At 42.0% G+C, this 16,194-nt stretch overlaps 1 protein-coding gene across 1 annotated transcript in view; it reads left to right on the top strand.

Annotated features, from left to right (window-relative positions):
• asrij (OCIA domain-containing protein asrij) overlaps positions 1 to 16,194 on the top strand; it is a 39,797-nt gene that overhangs the window by 5,207 nt on the left and 18,396 nt on the right. Inside the window, exons 2-6 of the mRNA XM_075689157.1 lie at positions 3,509 to 3,578; positions 6,978 to 7,031; positions 10,562 to 10,609; positions 11,738 to 11,870; positions 12,974 to 13,116. Of these exons, the coding sequence (XP_075545272.1) occupies positions 3,509 to 3,578; positions 6,978 to 7,031; positions 10,562 to 10,609; positions 11,738 to 11,870; positions 12,974 to 13,116 (448 nt within the window). The remainder of the gene's footprint in view (positions 1 to 3,508; positions 3,579 to 6,977; positions 7,032 to 10,561; positions 10,610 to 11,737; positions 11,871 to 12,973; positions 13,117 to 16,194) is intronic.

Raw genomic sequence — 16,194 nt, 5'->3', positions numbered from 1 at the left:
GTTGTAGGCTTGCAGTACTGCCTCGCCGTGACCACATCGATACTTACCACTCAACCCGAAGAAGGAGAAGAAATGGCCATCGCTTTGGCCTGCGCCTCTAGCAATGCACACTGCATCATCAGCGATTCCGTAAAGGCCATTCGCAACTACATAAGAGGACTGATAGCACCCCAAGCACAGAAGGTACTCTCTGGAACTCCTCCTTCAAGGCAACGCCCCATCCAGATCATCTGGGCCCCTGGTCACTCGGGTCTAGCTGGAAATGAAGCTGTCCATGATGCCGCCCAAGCTGCTGCCCAAGCTCTCGCACACAGGGCGCATCATCCTTCTCCCGCGTCTTCCGATCCTGACGAGCCTTCTGTTCTGCATCGCAGTCATGCACGAGACCGAATGGTCACATTCAGAGAAATTTTCCTCCACTACTGCAGAGAATGTTTACGCTACACCCCCAGCACACAAAACACTAAATAAATCTTGATCCACCACTTGGTGAATACTCCAGATGCGAACTTTCCCAATGCATTTACCTCGATGCCTACTCCCCACTTTGCAAAGTGTGCGAAGCGCACGCTGACCTCGATCACATTATCTGGGCATGCCCCAAAGCCTTACCCACCAACACCCACCGCACTAACACTACATGCATCATAACTACGGCCAAGAAGTGGGAGACTTTGCTGCTCAGCTTGGACCCAGAAGAGCAGCACTGGGCCGTCTGAATGACCAAAGACGCCACCACAAAGCAAGGACTGGCCGCCAGCTGAGGAATGGGGGGACTGGTGGTTAGTCTCCCAACCCCCGCCACCCCTGGACCTCACCAAGGACACAATAAAGTTTTATCTCTCTTAAAATGGAAAAGGCAGCACTCAGAATGATAAAGGGTGTTATACAAAGGTTGAGAAACTGTCTAAATGCTGCAAATTTATGCATCTCTTATATATGTAAAAATAACTAAACGTAAAACTTACACTGTTGTGGGCACACAACTGTGTTACATACTTGTCTAAAGTAGTTGAATGGTGTACTGTAGTGTACACTGGTGCCATCTGTCAGGTATTGCTGGGTTGACAGTTTGCTTTTGAGCAATTGCTTCCTGATTTACAGGCCACCACTGTCTCATTGTTCCCTGTGCAGGGAAGCTGGCTAATTTAATTAGCGACAAGTCATGTGATGTGGTAAAGCAGTCCAGGCGCCAGCTTGGCAGCTGCTCAGGCTTGCCTGGCATAGGGTAAAGTGGTTGATAAAACGATACCATGATAACTCGGTAGCAGAGCAAGAAGCAGCAGCAGTGAGCTCATTTGGCAGAACATGTTCAGAACAAATGGTCTCAAGCCAGGACACAGGACACATGAAAATGTAATTATAAATTGTGGGGTTCAACATACTAAATATGCATAGTAGGCTATGAGGGACACTGTGATGAAGAGCTCCAAGATAGTTTTGACTATCTGGAGTTTAACGTGAACCCAAAACATGATACACGGGCCCATCAGAATGAGGCCGCTATGGCCGAGATCGACCCCATGACCTTGTGCAGCCAATAGCCGTGCAGCCATCATGGCAGGCCTATTTGGTACATGGCACACACTGTTCAGCACACCGCTCTGTGCTCTAGACTGGGCATTCAGAAAAGTGAAGTTATCTTTGTCTTTGACTAGTATTACACGTAAAATAATGGAACACGTTATATATAGTTGTATTATGTCACATCTAGTTAAAAATAATCTATTAAATGCAAACCAACATGGATTTCGGCAGGCTTTTCTTGTACTACACAGCTTGTAGAATTCACTCATGATTTGGCTCAAGCAATAGACAAAAGGCAGGTAATTGATTGCATCTTTCTAGATTTTCGTAAAGCATTTGACGTTGTGGCTCACGACCTACTTATTAGCAAATTACACGCCTACAAGTTGCACAAAAAGGTAATTGCATGGATATCTGAATATCTTTCACATAGACAACAGTCTGTGGTTCTCAATGGCATCTCCTCTGATCTTGCTGCAGTGACCTCTGGAGTACCCCAAGGCTCTGTATTGGGGCCCCTCTTATTTTTATTATATATAAATGATATCACTAGTGGTATTACGCCATCTTTCAGGATGTTTGCAGACGACTGCGTAGTATATAGGGTTATTGATAATGATTCCGATTTTTATGCACTTCAGAGTGATTTAAACAAACTTTCAACTTGGTGTGCGAAATGGGAAATGTCACTTAACGTTTCAAAATGCTTAAACATCACCTTTACAAGGAAACATTCATAGAAGACACACGAGTACAAATTAAATAGCGTTACTCTAAGCAGGGTTACGGAATGTAAATACTTGGGAGTTTGGTTTACCTCGGATTTAAGGTGGAACAGGCATGTACAGGAGGTAAGAAAGAAGGTGGCACGAAAGTTGGGCTTCCTCCGTCGAAATTTTGGCCAATTACCTAGTAAATTGAAAGAACAGCTGTATTTTACTCACGTACGTTCAGTACTTGAGCACGCTTGTATCTGCTGGGATCCTTATACGTGTCAGTTAGTCGATTTACTTGAAAAAATTCAGAATAGGGAGGTTCGATTCGTTCTTGGTAATTACGACAAAAACCTCAGTATTACCGAAGACAAGCGCAGACTTCATTGGCAAGATCTAAAGGATAGAAGAAAGTGCCTCAGACTCAAATTTTTTCACAGTGTTTACTATTCTAAAATAGGCATTGACAGGAACGAATATATTAAATTACCATTGTACATTTCCCGTAGAAAAGACCATGCCTTGAAACGCCATGAATTTCCTTTTAAGGGTGACACCTTGCGTTATGAATTTTTTTACAGGACCACGAAGGAGTGGAATGCTCTCCCGTCAAATATTGTTGGTATACAATGTAATGAAACATTTTACCGCGCTTTGTGTGTTGAAATGAGTGTCAACTGATGTAGATATGTATGTACCCCCCTGCTGTAATGCCTTCTAAGGCGATGCAAGTACTCAATAAATAAATAAAATAAATCTTCTCTAATGTCTTGCAAGTTCTCTTAGGACAACTGTGTTCTTTTTTTCATGTACACTGTGTCCATTGTATGCACCCATCAATTCGTATTACGCGAAGACCTTTAAATGCAATGGCATTTTGACCCATGCTAACAAAGAGGCTGCATAATCTTTACATGGCCACCTGATAGCACAATGAATCTAACTTCATTTGACTTGCTGCTATGGCTCACTGGCTGTTGCATTCTCCTACTGCACATGAGGTAATGCGTTCCAATTCCTGTCTGCAACAGCTACACTCTGGTGAGGCTGAAGAACAGAAGCCTTCCTGTGCCTATATTTGTATGCATAATAAAAAATTCCCCATGGTGAAACTGAATATAGAGCCTCCTACCTTGGCATCTCTCATGTTCTCTATGCTGCTTCGGGCTGTTAAGCCCTGTCAATCGGTCAATCAACCAAAACGACTTGATGGATGCTCCTGTATAATTTGAGCATAATCATACAGCATATCTGTTCTTTTATTTAAGGGCCATGCTTTAACGCCGGAAGAAGTAAGGGCCTTTCAAGAATGCAGCAGTGAAAGCTTCAAGTACCGCGGTGAGTTTTTCAATGTCAACTGCTGAATGTATCAAAAGTTAAGCCCTTACTGCATGAATTATTATTTTGTTGGGAAAATATTACACAAACCTTTTTTGTTTAGGCCATATATACCCAAACCAACCTCACTTATATAAATAAGTGCTTGATTACAATTTAATGAGCCGAAATTGATGTCTGTCATATATTATCCATGATGTAGTTGTGGGTATATATTTTGTGACCATGCTAAAATGCATTTGAATTGCAGAAAACATTAGAACTATTTAAAAAACTTCACACATTGCTTTGAGAAGTGGTGTGTATTCCTCACAGCTCCAGCAAGTATAAGTTTCATTAATATTTGGTGATGTCATCCTTGACCAACTAACTGATATTTCAATATCTAGGCCAGATCAATTATAGAGTTTAGTTTTATGTTAATTCTTGCTTTGCATAGTCTTTAGGAGCTTGTTGCAAGCTGATAAAGAAACATTCTTCCTACTTTTGTGAGAGTTCTTTGTTGCTGCTGCTGCTGTTAGCTCTTGGAACATGGAAGGCCTGACACTATCTGCATTGTAAACACTGCTGTTGTGTTCATTTTCTGACCTATTGTACATAAATAGTGGTGCTAAGGAAGAGTATAGGCTGTACAAACATTAAACTTGGACTCCCAATTTATTCTTTTGCAAGGAAACAAATATCTACTGTCCTCCACAAAATACCTTCATAATTGTAAGAGTAGTTAATGCTTGCCTCGGAGTACCACTCATATTTATTGATCAAAATTGCAGTTAGCCAATAAGGAGTAAATAAATGTCCTGATATTTGTGCACTGATTTCGAGTGCATAAATTATGAAAACAACCTGTTTATTTCCTAATGTTCTGCACACTGCATGAGGAGCTGAGCTGCCAACATACATTTTTTAATGGAAAAATAACCCCAAATTTTTTTACAGTGCTAAAGTTGTTATTTTTATTGCTGGAGCAGACATAAATTCTGGCTGAATATGTAAGATTTTCTTTCTTTTTGAGTCTGTTATTCTACAAGAAGCTATTCTATGCATATCATATATGATAAACTAGGTGATAAGGAAATAACTGCAGGAACAAATAATTCTGTGTGGGTTATCAATTCACAGCCTTGCAACATAATCATATCCTTAATGATTCTGTGGTGTGCTATCATAATCTAGGTATTGTACTGTTGAGATAAAAGTCCAGAAAATACTGCAGCTGTGGCCAATGTGCATTGCTGCACTTTATGATGGTGATCTGCCTGTGTAGGAGACCTGTACACTGCATACATGTGAGCTTTATCTGTTAACGTGCACATTCGTGCAGTTCAACCATATGCTCACAAGGAAGGTGGTGAGAGAGCAAGGTGCTGCTGTGGCAACCACTGTGCACACATCATTTAATGCTATCAAGTAATGCTAGATACATGCTTCTGCATCACAATTTTAATGCGATTAGCATTGTTTGGGTACTTCACACTTTCCAGGGGCTGGCTGTCTATCTATCTATCTATATCTCTGACCGTTTTCCCACCAACCTGGGTTACTGGTAGTCCACGCTCAAATAGCTAGTGCATGGGGCTGCTGTGCTGAGGGAACAGTTTGGAACCAACTGTCAAACCAACTTGAGTCACTAGGTATGTGGCGCTGTGCACCCATGTTCCGCTCTTCAGCGAACCTCTCTGACGCCAAAATGGGTGACTGGGGATGGGGAACTGGGTATCTACTGTTTTTCAGTGAATCTCTCATGCTGACATCAAGTCTGCTGCTCTTCAGTGAAACTCTATGATACCAACTTGGGTCTCTCTGTATGTGCCAGTAGGTGTGTGCTGCTCTTCAATGAATGTGCTTGATGCCAACTTTGGTAACTAGGCAATTGCCACTGGGAATGTGCCACTCTATAATAACAGAAAAGGATCCTTTTAATTTCTCCGGTGCTCATCGGAATCTAACCTGCACTGAGTTTCGACTTTACAGCGGCGCCAATAGGCAGTGCAGTGGGAAGAGGAGCCTGGCTGCAATTAGAGTAATTGATTTTGTGATGGGCGATTTCAACCCGCCTAATGTACCATTAGAAGATGTTTCAAATTTCTCCTGTGCTGGGCAGAATCGAACCCACCTCACACGGTTTTCCCGAGGACAGCAGCCCCGCGCTTTAGCAGGCTGCGCCACAAATGCACTGGGCATGTGCCGCACTTCAACCTCTTGCATGTGCCACTGAATGTGCGGCCAGAGAGGGAACAATTCTCATTGTTTGCACACACCGGCGCGCTATGTATCTCATCTCAGAGGCCATTCATGGACTTCTCAGTAGCGATGCTAGATGGCGCGGCATGTCTAAAAAGAAGTGCAAGAGAGGAGCCTGGTGGCTGCATAATGCACTTCTCGGAACCTGTACCGGTGCATCATGCATTTCAAAGACCATGTGCAGGCTTTGCGGCGGCACTACTAGATGGCATAGAGTGTTTATAGGGAAGTCTGAGAGAAAAGTCCCATTGCAATACACACATTATGCATAGGGCATTTCGACAGTGGCAGTACTTTGTGTCGCTATATTGTTTCAATGCTAAGCACATTACTGTTGACATTACATTGTCATTCTTCTGCCTCATCGGCCTTTTCTATCTTCAGAGCATGCATATGGACACTTGATATTGGGAATTAGCATCACAAGTTACTGCCTTATCCTCAAGTACCCATACTTGTATGTGATAAGCCGTCATTTGTGCCTATTAAACTGCGCAAACAAGCACACTGGCAGGTAAAAAATGATGTCTGTGCGCAGTACATATGTTAGTGCATTACGTTATTTTTAGAGAGTACAAAAGTGCACTTAGCCACCACTCCCATGATTTCCAAAATTTTGCATTAAACAGTACATCTCACAGTCCACTTTAGTGCCAAAGAAGTAAACAAAATATCTTAAAAACTTCAGCTAAAATCTGTTTTCTGCATTGACTGTTCCTTGGAAGATGAGGGTGCCAGCTGCTGCTTTCTTTTTAAATATAATTTTACTTTCTGTTAGTATTTCAATAATTCACCTAAAGTTTCTTTATTACAGTGATTACATTGCGGAGCATGAATAATAATTATATACTACAGTAGGGGGCCGCGAAGTGATAAGCTCCATAACTAGCTTCATTTTGCAGCCCTTGGTAGGACAAGTAGACTGTTGCTTTTGCTTACAAGGCACATGTTCGTAATGTTGTTTTGGCTTGTGAACTGTAACAACCTCTTTACTATGGGACATCACCTGTATATGTTCCTATCAACATGTTGCGCTTAAGGGGGAAAAAGCCGAGGCTTGTGTCAGTGTCTCTTGTATGCAGTTTCGTGTGTGTGTGTATTCACATCTGCAGGCATGTGTGTGTTGGCTTACTCTCCATGTGTTTCATCTTGCAGCCTTGCCACTAGGACTGGCTGCTGCTTTTGGAGTCCAGTATGCCACCAAAGTTGGTAAGAAGGCTGATCTAGCCCTATTTTATTTAGACTGGTCGAGACACATGAAATCCTGGTACATTTACTGCAAACAGTAGTTGTGAGTTGAGGAACAGGCCGATTGTGTGTTTTTTTTTCTTCATTGTTCATGCTTTGGTTCAGGCTCCTAGGCTCTCCTAAGAAAAGTATCTTCAAGTACGTATACCTGGAATTGAACCAACAACATTGCAATTTCAAGCCCTGCATTCTAACCACTATGCCACGACAACATTGCACATGTAAACAGATAAGACCTTTTTTGGATGACAACAAATGTTGACAGTTTTTCACCAGGCTCATCTTGCGCACCACGCTTCGAGTTGCTCAAAGGCAAGCACCTGCAATGTTCATGCCAATGCACTGTGGTGTGGCCTTACTTTTGTTCCACCAGTGTTTGCCTTGGTGTGCATTCAGTCTGCCAGATTTGCTGGTTTGTGAAGCAAATCCACAAGCACAAAAAAAAAAATGCATCGTCACACGCATTTACTGCTGCATGCAAGCTGCATGTTTTTTCATTGTAGAGAAGTTTGTAGCTTTGTCCAGGAGTTCCTCTCTGCCTTTCTGTAAATGAATCTCTCTTAGTCAAGGAGTTCTCAGGAGTTTTTCAAATGGCAGTATAGTTAACTGAAAGCTCTCCAGTTCTTCACACGATCCCATGGGAGTCTCTGCGTGTATCAAAGAGCTTGAGGCTCATAACTGCTGTTTGCAGTCATTCAGCTTTAGGAATGAGGGACACATGCATGTGCTTTTGCTGTAATCTCTCATATTCAACCCACACTTCTCTCCTTTTATTTTTTTATTTTTTCAAATCTTGACAGGGCATTAGCCTTTCGTGATTCAAGTTTATGGCCATCTACTGACTTATGTGCTGCGTTACAGCTCCTTTACAGAATGTGAAAACACTGATGACCCACTGTGGAAACATTTATTCACTATACTTCATCGCACTTTGCTGTTAGCACTAATTTATCCTTCTGTATTGCATGCATTAGTTTGGGTACCCTCGGGTGGAGCTTTATTTATTTATTTATTTATTTATTTATCCATTTCCTGTGGCAGATTTAGAGCATGTGTCCAGCTTGGCACACAGACTGTTTCCTTTTAGAGCAATTCCTCTATATCTATAATTCAGACACATGCTTCTCTTCCAGAACAAAGAGATGAGAGGGACCATGTGTAAGCCTAATGAAGAGTTACCTATTATATTGAAGTTCTCGTCTTCTCTGCAGAATAGTTTTGGCTCGACAGGAGCTCTCTATTTGCCATTGGAACACACAGTCGGTGCAACCAATGTGCCTCGATTGTCATCACAATTTCCCTTGTCACAAAATTTCTCGATTACTGTGGGGCATTTCTGCAATTTCGGAGCGATTTCTTGGAGTTACCAGGCCCTTTCTGCTGCATACTCAGTGACAATGCTTTTGATTCAGTGCGTATCCTATTGCAGTGGTTTGTTTTGTTCTGTCTGCATTCATGTACACTAATCCTGCAGGGACCGTTTTGTTGTCTGCAGTGCATGCTGCATAATTATATAAATCACCATGTTGGAATCAGATTAAACAGAATAAGTTTATAGGCTTGCTATATTTATACCTGATATCTTGATTCTTTTTACTTTTTCAATATGTTCTGTAAAATAGTGTTGGATCTAGTACCAGTGTGAACAGATGGATTCAGGCAAAGAAGCCAGGTAGCCCTCCTAAAGCAAGCCTAACTAATCAGCACAGCCCAAAACAAATGGAATATTTTCATTCTGAGATAGAGGTTAAAATCTTCCTCATTAATGATAAGTGCCTTTGCAAATTGCATCTTCACTCAAGGTGGTTGAATTTTCTAGTAATATGAAGGACAAACTTGAAGACTAGTTTTCATTGTTGGGTACCATCTTACTTTTGTGCCAAACATTGTTTAGTATTAATTATCAGTTTTCTGGTTGCTGTCCTGGTTTCAAATGAAGTTTATTGTTTGAAATGAATATTCCAGTTTAGGTAACCTGGATATCAGACCTGGCAAAGAAACTTGGGAATGTGAGAATATAAAATGAAATTATAATTTCTTAAATTAAGAAAGCTTGACTACCAACTAGGCTCAAGAAACCACAAGTAACTGAAAGTCTTTACAATCAGCTTGGTGAGAGCAACAAGTGTAAGTCTGTTCATAATAAGTGATATTCTGCTTTTATTGGTTAACATATTAAACATTGATGACTACTTTTCATTCTGAACAGCTTAAATTTTTTTGGCACTCGATCAAGTCAGACTAGGCTGTGTCTAGAAGGTATGGCAACTGAAGAGGGTGTCAACCTCTTTGACTGCATGGTTCAACAGGAGTTTCTTGCACAGGCTTGCTGCATAGCAGCATTCATGTGATATTGCTTGCATATTATACAAGGATAGCTACAGTGCAGATGTATACAAGGTTATGCGTAATAAGGTTATATGTATACCGTTATACGTATAAGGTAATAAGGTTATGCAGATACTAAGCATAATGATGCATTGACTATCATTTGTGTTTAAACACGCATGTAAGATAGTGAGAGAAGCTACACATAGTTTGAGCTTTACATCGAAACAGTCACAGTTATCTCGCAAAATAAAACGAACTGGAGTAAGCTAATTACAGCGCCGAATATTCATTACATCGAACTAAATTGTACAGTAACTGTTTTCTTTATTTCGATGAATGGAGGAATATTCATTTGTGAGACAAGCCTAACCTTGATCTTGATCCAGTTTTGGCTGCAACAGGCAAGGTAAACAGAATTGTGATTACTTTTGTTGGTCTTGGTGTGTTGAAAATTACTTTTTCAACATTTGGTAAAGTCAGTGGCAGGTCAAGAATGTAGCAACAAAAGCCTCTCAAAGGAAAGACTGGTCACGTGCAACTGCACAAACACTTTCTCTTACCTCCTTTCAGTCCGTGTCCCCATTTCAATCACTGCTATAGCCCTGTTGTGGCGTGGTGGCATAAACCACCTCATGAATGGTGGGAGGAGTGGAGTGCGGTTGTTACTGAGATTCAAACAAAATGTGCTTCTTGTTAAAAAAAAGATTAACTTGGCCTTCCTGACTGCACTTTGTTGTATGCTGGGAGCACCTTGCTGTTCATGCAAGGCAGCAGAGAGGTCATTTGTGAGGTTAGGGGAGACTAAGCCCTCCCCTATGAATCCCTAGTAATACTCTGCACACATTTATGCACTCAGCTGTCTTCTCAGCCTCCACACCTGCCAATCTTGGCTGCTTATGTGCAAGGTGCATTACTGCAGCATGTTCGTTGTCCCTGAAGCTGGTAAACCGCTAGGGTACCTCTGCCTGTGCAATCTGTAAGACAGCTATGTTATGTGATTGCAGAGGGACAGAAAGCAGGTGTAGCGCACTTTGAGGAAGGAGCCTCTCCTACGTTCTCGACCTGTCACTGACCCTGATTAAAGGCCCTTTTCAGGGTCCAAAATTAACTGCCCTTTTGTTTTCTGTTTTCCTTACATACTATTGCTCTCTTTGTTGCAGGTTACCTCACACCGCATCCCGTGTATGGCCCCTACTTAAAGATGTTTGGTATGAATGATGTCTAGATATCTATATTGCTTAGCAAAAATAAACATAAGGGAACCTCAGTAATGGCACCAGCATGAGCACAAGAACGAGAAGCATCAGCACAAATAAAGCCTTGAGAAACAGTGTATGTGGGGGAGGACAGATTGGAAGCACTTGGTCATGTAAGACTCGTTGTTCTAAGAGTGCTAATGCAAGGTTGCTGTGGTGCTGCCAACCAGAGTTCAAATTTGACAAGTCATAACGATTGGAGCATGCTATGAAATTATGGTGTTTTCATACATCATCTGGAAGCGCCAGGAAAACATGACTCCTTTCTTTAACTACCATGTCTGCTGGCCAAAATTTTATTGTGGGTGTCACCGAAAATGGCACACAGCAAACGGGGGTCATCTGCAGAAAGGTCTCCAGATTGACAGCTGTCAGTTAGACTTCATTGTGCTCATCAAATTGGCAGACGACGAGTGGTCATGTGGCTTGGCCTCTGAGATGTGGAAAATGTGCGTGATGTCGGAGGTCTTGCCATGAACAATCACGTCCCTTTGTCCTCTGCATGGCGCAATGTACTATGCAGTTTGCCTGCCAGCAGGAGAAGACACCAAAAAGGTGTCATGCATAGTATGGGTGTTTAGCAATTGGCTCAGTAACATTTGAGTGAATTAGTCACACCCATGTTGCAAGAGCAACTGTGTGGGCTTCAGCAAAGAATGTAAACACAGTTTCATTGAAGAATGTAAAAAGTTGATGTGTGAGAACTTGTTTAATGGCCACTGTGTACTTCTGGGCCTTGGCATTAGTGAGGCACCTACGTTGTTGTAAGCCTTCAGTTGGATGGCCCAAGGCCATCTGGCTTTGAGCAATAGAACTACTAGCAGTGGAAGTGCTGCTTACCATTTCCTACGGTTCTCCTGCTAGCTTTGTTTATGGATAACAAGGTTCTTCTGTGAAATAGCCAACTACTTGCAAAGCCATGATTTTAATCCGTTGTAGACACAAACCTATCATCAAGTGAAGACATGTGCCTTGTTGATCTGAGGTCTTGGCAGTCTGCTGTTACTTCAGTTGACTGTGAAGAAGTGTTTTTGCAAATAGTTGTTTCTTATCTGTGTGTTGCTTCTCTTATTCCCTCAGGAGCTGCATTTGTAGGATGGCTGGTTGGTAAGGTCTCTTACCGCCGCCAATGTGAGGAAAAGCTCATGAAGCTTCCGAACAGCACCATTGGGGAAGCCCTGAGACGAAAGCATGGCATCACTTCGCCTGATGTGTAAGTTGCCATTATACTGTTAGAAATGTTAACAAATAGGAATTTGTCAAGTCCCTTGACTGTTCTAGCTTTCAGTTATTACAGCATTTTTTCACTGTTCACTGTTGAAGTGAAAGAAGGACAACTGTGCAGGCTACAAAAAAAAGCCCTTCTCTACATTTTCAAACAAAAGGAGTAGTGAAAGACACATGCAATTTTGAATAATGGGTTCCCAAAGCTACCTCATAAACACATAAATTTGCCTATGTTTTTTCTAGCTACCATGCCTGGATTAGAATTATTTTTCGCACTCTTTTTGGCTGGTGAAAGTTTCATTTGTTGCATATGAATGTAGAATGTTGCACTGCAATTTTGTAGTCGAAATAAAAAATAATTTTTGCTTTTTGAACTCACATCACCCCATAAGTCACTGCTGCCACATCTAAGATGGCTTTAGCAGCAGGCATTTCACTCACCACATGCCCATACTGGCTTCAGCCATTTATTTGTTCCATCGTCTTCGACTGAATGTGGCATACACGAACAATTATCTGTACAGCATAGGACTTACCACTAACCCATACTGTGATAACTGTCGCAACTTGGAGACAATTGAGCACATATTACTAGAATGCCCCGCGTACCGCGACGAGAGACAATTTTTTGAGCACCAAATGGACATGATTTGCCACGAACCGTTAACGTTACCGAGCATCTTAGGTCCAATGCCCGGCCCTTCAAACCAGCGACGGGTTTTGGATTTATTGTTCAATTACCTGACAGAAATTGGTCAAATAGGAAAGCTTTAAAAATTGCATCCTTCCTATACAAAAGCTTAAGTTTACCCGCCATGTCACCTGTAAATATTAGTATCAGGTCCACTCGGACATTTCATATTTACTTTTATCCTTTTTTTCTCGAACTCTTTTCTGGAATCTTTTAATCCCATTCCCCATCCCTATACAGAGTAGCATGCCAGCAGTTATATACGCGCCGGCAAAATTCTCTGTTTTTCCAATAAAGAGCCCTCTCTCTCTCTCTCTCTGTTCTTTATGAGTGTTTGTTTTGCTATGTTTAAAGATCTAAAGCTTCTAAGTGACTTTATTACTTTGCTGTTTTCACAGAGTCCTGGGATACCAGGCTGGAGACAATGCCGCACGTGCTGCTCAAGAGAAATATTCAGCAGACCTTAGCTCAAAGAGATTGGACCTGCGTAGTTACAATGCACCTCAAGGTCTTGATGACAGCCAGAGGCCATCTATGGACAGTGAGTATGCGTCCAGCTTTGAGCACTGTTAAGAGTACTGTGCCATGCACACAGTGGTGTCACCTGCTGTGATAACCCACTGGCAATGGAGTCATGCTGCTGAACTCAAGGTCACAGGTTTGATCCCGGTTGTGGCAGCTGCACTTCACTAAGGGCTAAATGCAAACATGCTTGTGTAAGCTTATATTTAGGTGCATGTTAAAAAACCCAGGGTGGTCAAAATAAATTGATAATATCGCACTATAGCTTGCTTCATGATCAGATCGTAGTTCTGGCTTCATTCTAATATTTGCACTGTAACGCAAGGCCACCACTCTGGCGCATTTCTGCTATCTGTTGTATGTTTACAGACGATTTTTCATCAGTGTGCTTCCTCCAGGATGGCTCTGCCTTCTGTCGTATCTTTTTCATCTATCACTCTCTTTGCTTTGCCAAGTTAAGTTCTAATATAAATGAGAGCACTCCTTCCTTGAGAGCAGCTGCATGATTGCTTTGAGATGGCTGCTCGCATGGGACCTTGAATTATTGCATGGAGTGGCGGCTCTTCCAACTTGGAATACGTGCCAGGCTATAACTGGGAAGAGGACAGCTGGTCGTCTGAGGAAGCGCCAACTTTGACTGCATTGGATGCTGATGCTGTCACTGTGAAAAAGTACTGAGAACAATGGTGTTTTTGAGTCTGCAGCGCATTTTATTCCTTTTGTCAGATGGGAGTGCAATGACCACACCAAGATTGAATTTGCCATTATCTGTATCATTTTTTTCTCTTCTGCATAATAAAAAATAAATTGTACTCATTTTATAACATTTAAGAAAGCCCGACTTCAGGGCTGCTTCACTTCCAAAATAACCCGACACTGAAAGGATTAAGACCAGAGTTCTTGAACACTGCAAAATTGCTAGAGAAGTGAAGCAGGAGGCAAAAACGATTCTGGCTGATACCTGTACATTTAAAAATGGAAGCTCTCTGGAGGTTGCATATTTTTCATACCTGGTACAGACAGGCCAAAACATGAGGTCCATATGCTCAGAAATTTTTTTACATCATTGGCATCATCAATTGGCCATTTATGCTGTGAATAACACTATCACACCGATTACAGTCATGAGTGATAGATACTAGAATGCCAGCAAATGAGGAAACACTCTTATGGTAAAGACGTCTTATGAATATGAGCCCAGAATTTCAACCCCAAACTGAAAAATATCTTGGCTCCAGAAATGTCATGTCATTGTGTGCGTGGTCCCCTTTAAGGGCACTGTCAACTGTCAGTAATGTGCCTCGAGATTACTGGCACGATTGTGACTCACAATGATAAGAACAAGCATCATTTTATTAATTACATAAGGAATTATATCTTTAAATTGCCACTGAAATCCAGGGAAAAATGACGGGGGTGACACTCACCAGCGAAATGTGTCATTAAGCCCTTAAAGCCATGTCCATCTATAAATAAATAAATGTACAGGCCTCAGCTCATTTCACATGCTATATCCATAAAGTCGCAAAAGTGCTGATTTCCTAATATTTAATGTTATCTCTATTTATCTGTGTATTTGTAACCTGCAAATTGGTTTATAAAACAAGTGGCGCTGCCTGGCCTGCCGCCATCCTGCAGACTTCCTACAAGTACAAAACCAACCACAGTCTTTCACTGACTGTACCGCCAGCCGACAGCTAGTTTTCAGGATGACCACATTAGCAGTGCAACGTGCCCTGCCATTTGCCTCAGTCACCTGTTGCCGACAGCACCCACCTATCCCACTTTCGCTGACGGTGCATTAAAGCAAGCGCTGACGATAACAAAATGCATGCATTTGAGATGGCTTAGCATTTTCTTCTTCATAACTTAACACAAAAAAGGAAGATGCACTGATGTGTGCTGCCTTTTAGGTGGCGAGCCATCTCTCACTGCACGGTCAGATGCTTATCTGAATTGAACATGTCTGTTATGAGCAGCTAATATTCATGCTAAAAGTGTTGAGTAGTAGTCAGTCGTCACACAATAGCCACTTTACACCTTGCTTAATTCCAACTGCAATTTATTATTTTATTAGAGACAAGTTCTAACATATAACCGATGTTTGTTTTGTTGTGGATGGCAACGTGCACCATGCAGCCTGGCCTACAAGGTCCTGGCCACGTCTGCGATGGCGTCACACAGTTGCATGGTTATCCATTCGTCCATTCGTCGTAAATTGAGTAGTTGTGTGTGTCGATCATGAGTAGATGTGTTTGTGTGACGACAGCAGCACTATGACAACCACATCACAGTCATTTAATGGTCTACAATGTGATTCTCATAGCACTGCTGTCATAGCGCTATGACAACCACATTGTAGACCATCACATGACTGCGATGGCATATCTCTATGCCGGCTGTTGGCACAAGCCTAGAACATGGCGATTGTTGGGTTCTATAAAGTTAGTGGACAAGCATAAGCGAGAGGAACACGGATTGTGACATCATCAGCCACTGCATGTTGTACAATCGTACATACATATGGCTATTTTATGTGATGCATGTTAAAATGATGATGGGATGGCATTTGTGCCTCATTGAAAAAATTATAAAACTTGATTTACTTGTGGGATCGTGAAGTCTGCACAATGTCGCACAGTTTCTACGTAGCATAAGCTGCTATGAGGAAAGAACTGGGCAAACTGGGCCAGTCCCAAAGATAGTGCAGTCTAACACAGCATCTCAAAGCTAGAGCTGTCACAAGGAAAGAAAATGACAAAGTGGCACGGGGTGCCCACGCTGAGTGCACGCCCCAAGCTGGCTGGCTTTGGAACAAGGGAAGCATGCATGTGATTGTGGCCTAAACGTGGCCTAATGGTTCAGTAAAGAAAAAAAAAAGAGTGTGGCTTAATGGTTAGAGCACCTGACTGCTTTGCTCGATGGCAGAGACCCGATTCTGCATCGGTCAAACATTATTTCAATTTTATTAAAACGAGGCAAGACCCACCCACCCACCTACCTACCTACCTACCTACCTAAAAAGTGCCAAGAATGAGGCAAACAATGCAAAATGGGAGCCTCGCTAGGGAGTGTGAAGCATTTTTGCCATTCAAGT

This window comes from Dermacentor variabilis, chromosome 4 (assembly GCF_050947875.1).
Source record: "Dermacentor variabilis isolate Ectoservices chromosome 4, ASM5094787v1, whole genome shotgun sequence".
Taxonomy (NCBI): domain Eukaryota; kingdom Metazoa; phylum Arthropoda; class Arachnida; order Ixodida; family Ixodidae; genus Dermacentor; species Dermacentor variabilis.
The sequence above is the reverse complement of the archived record's forward strand: the minus strand, read 5'-3'. Positions and strand labels throughout refer to the sequence as shown.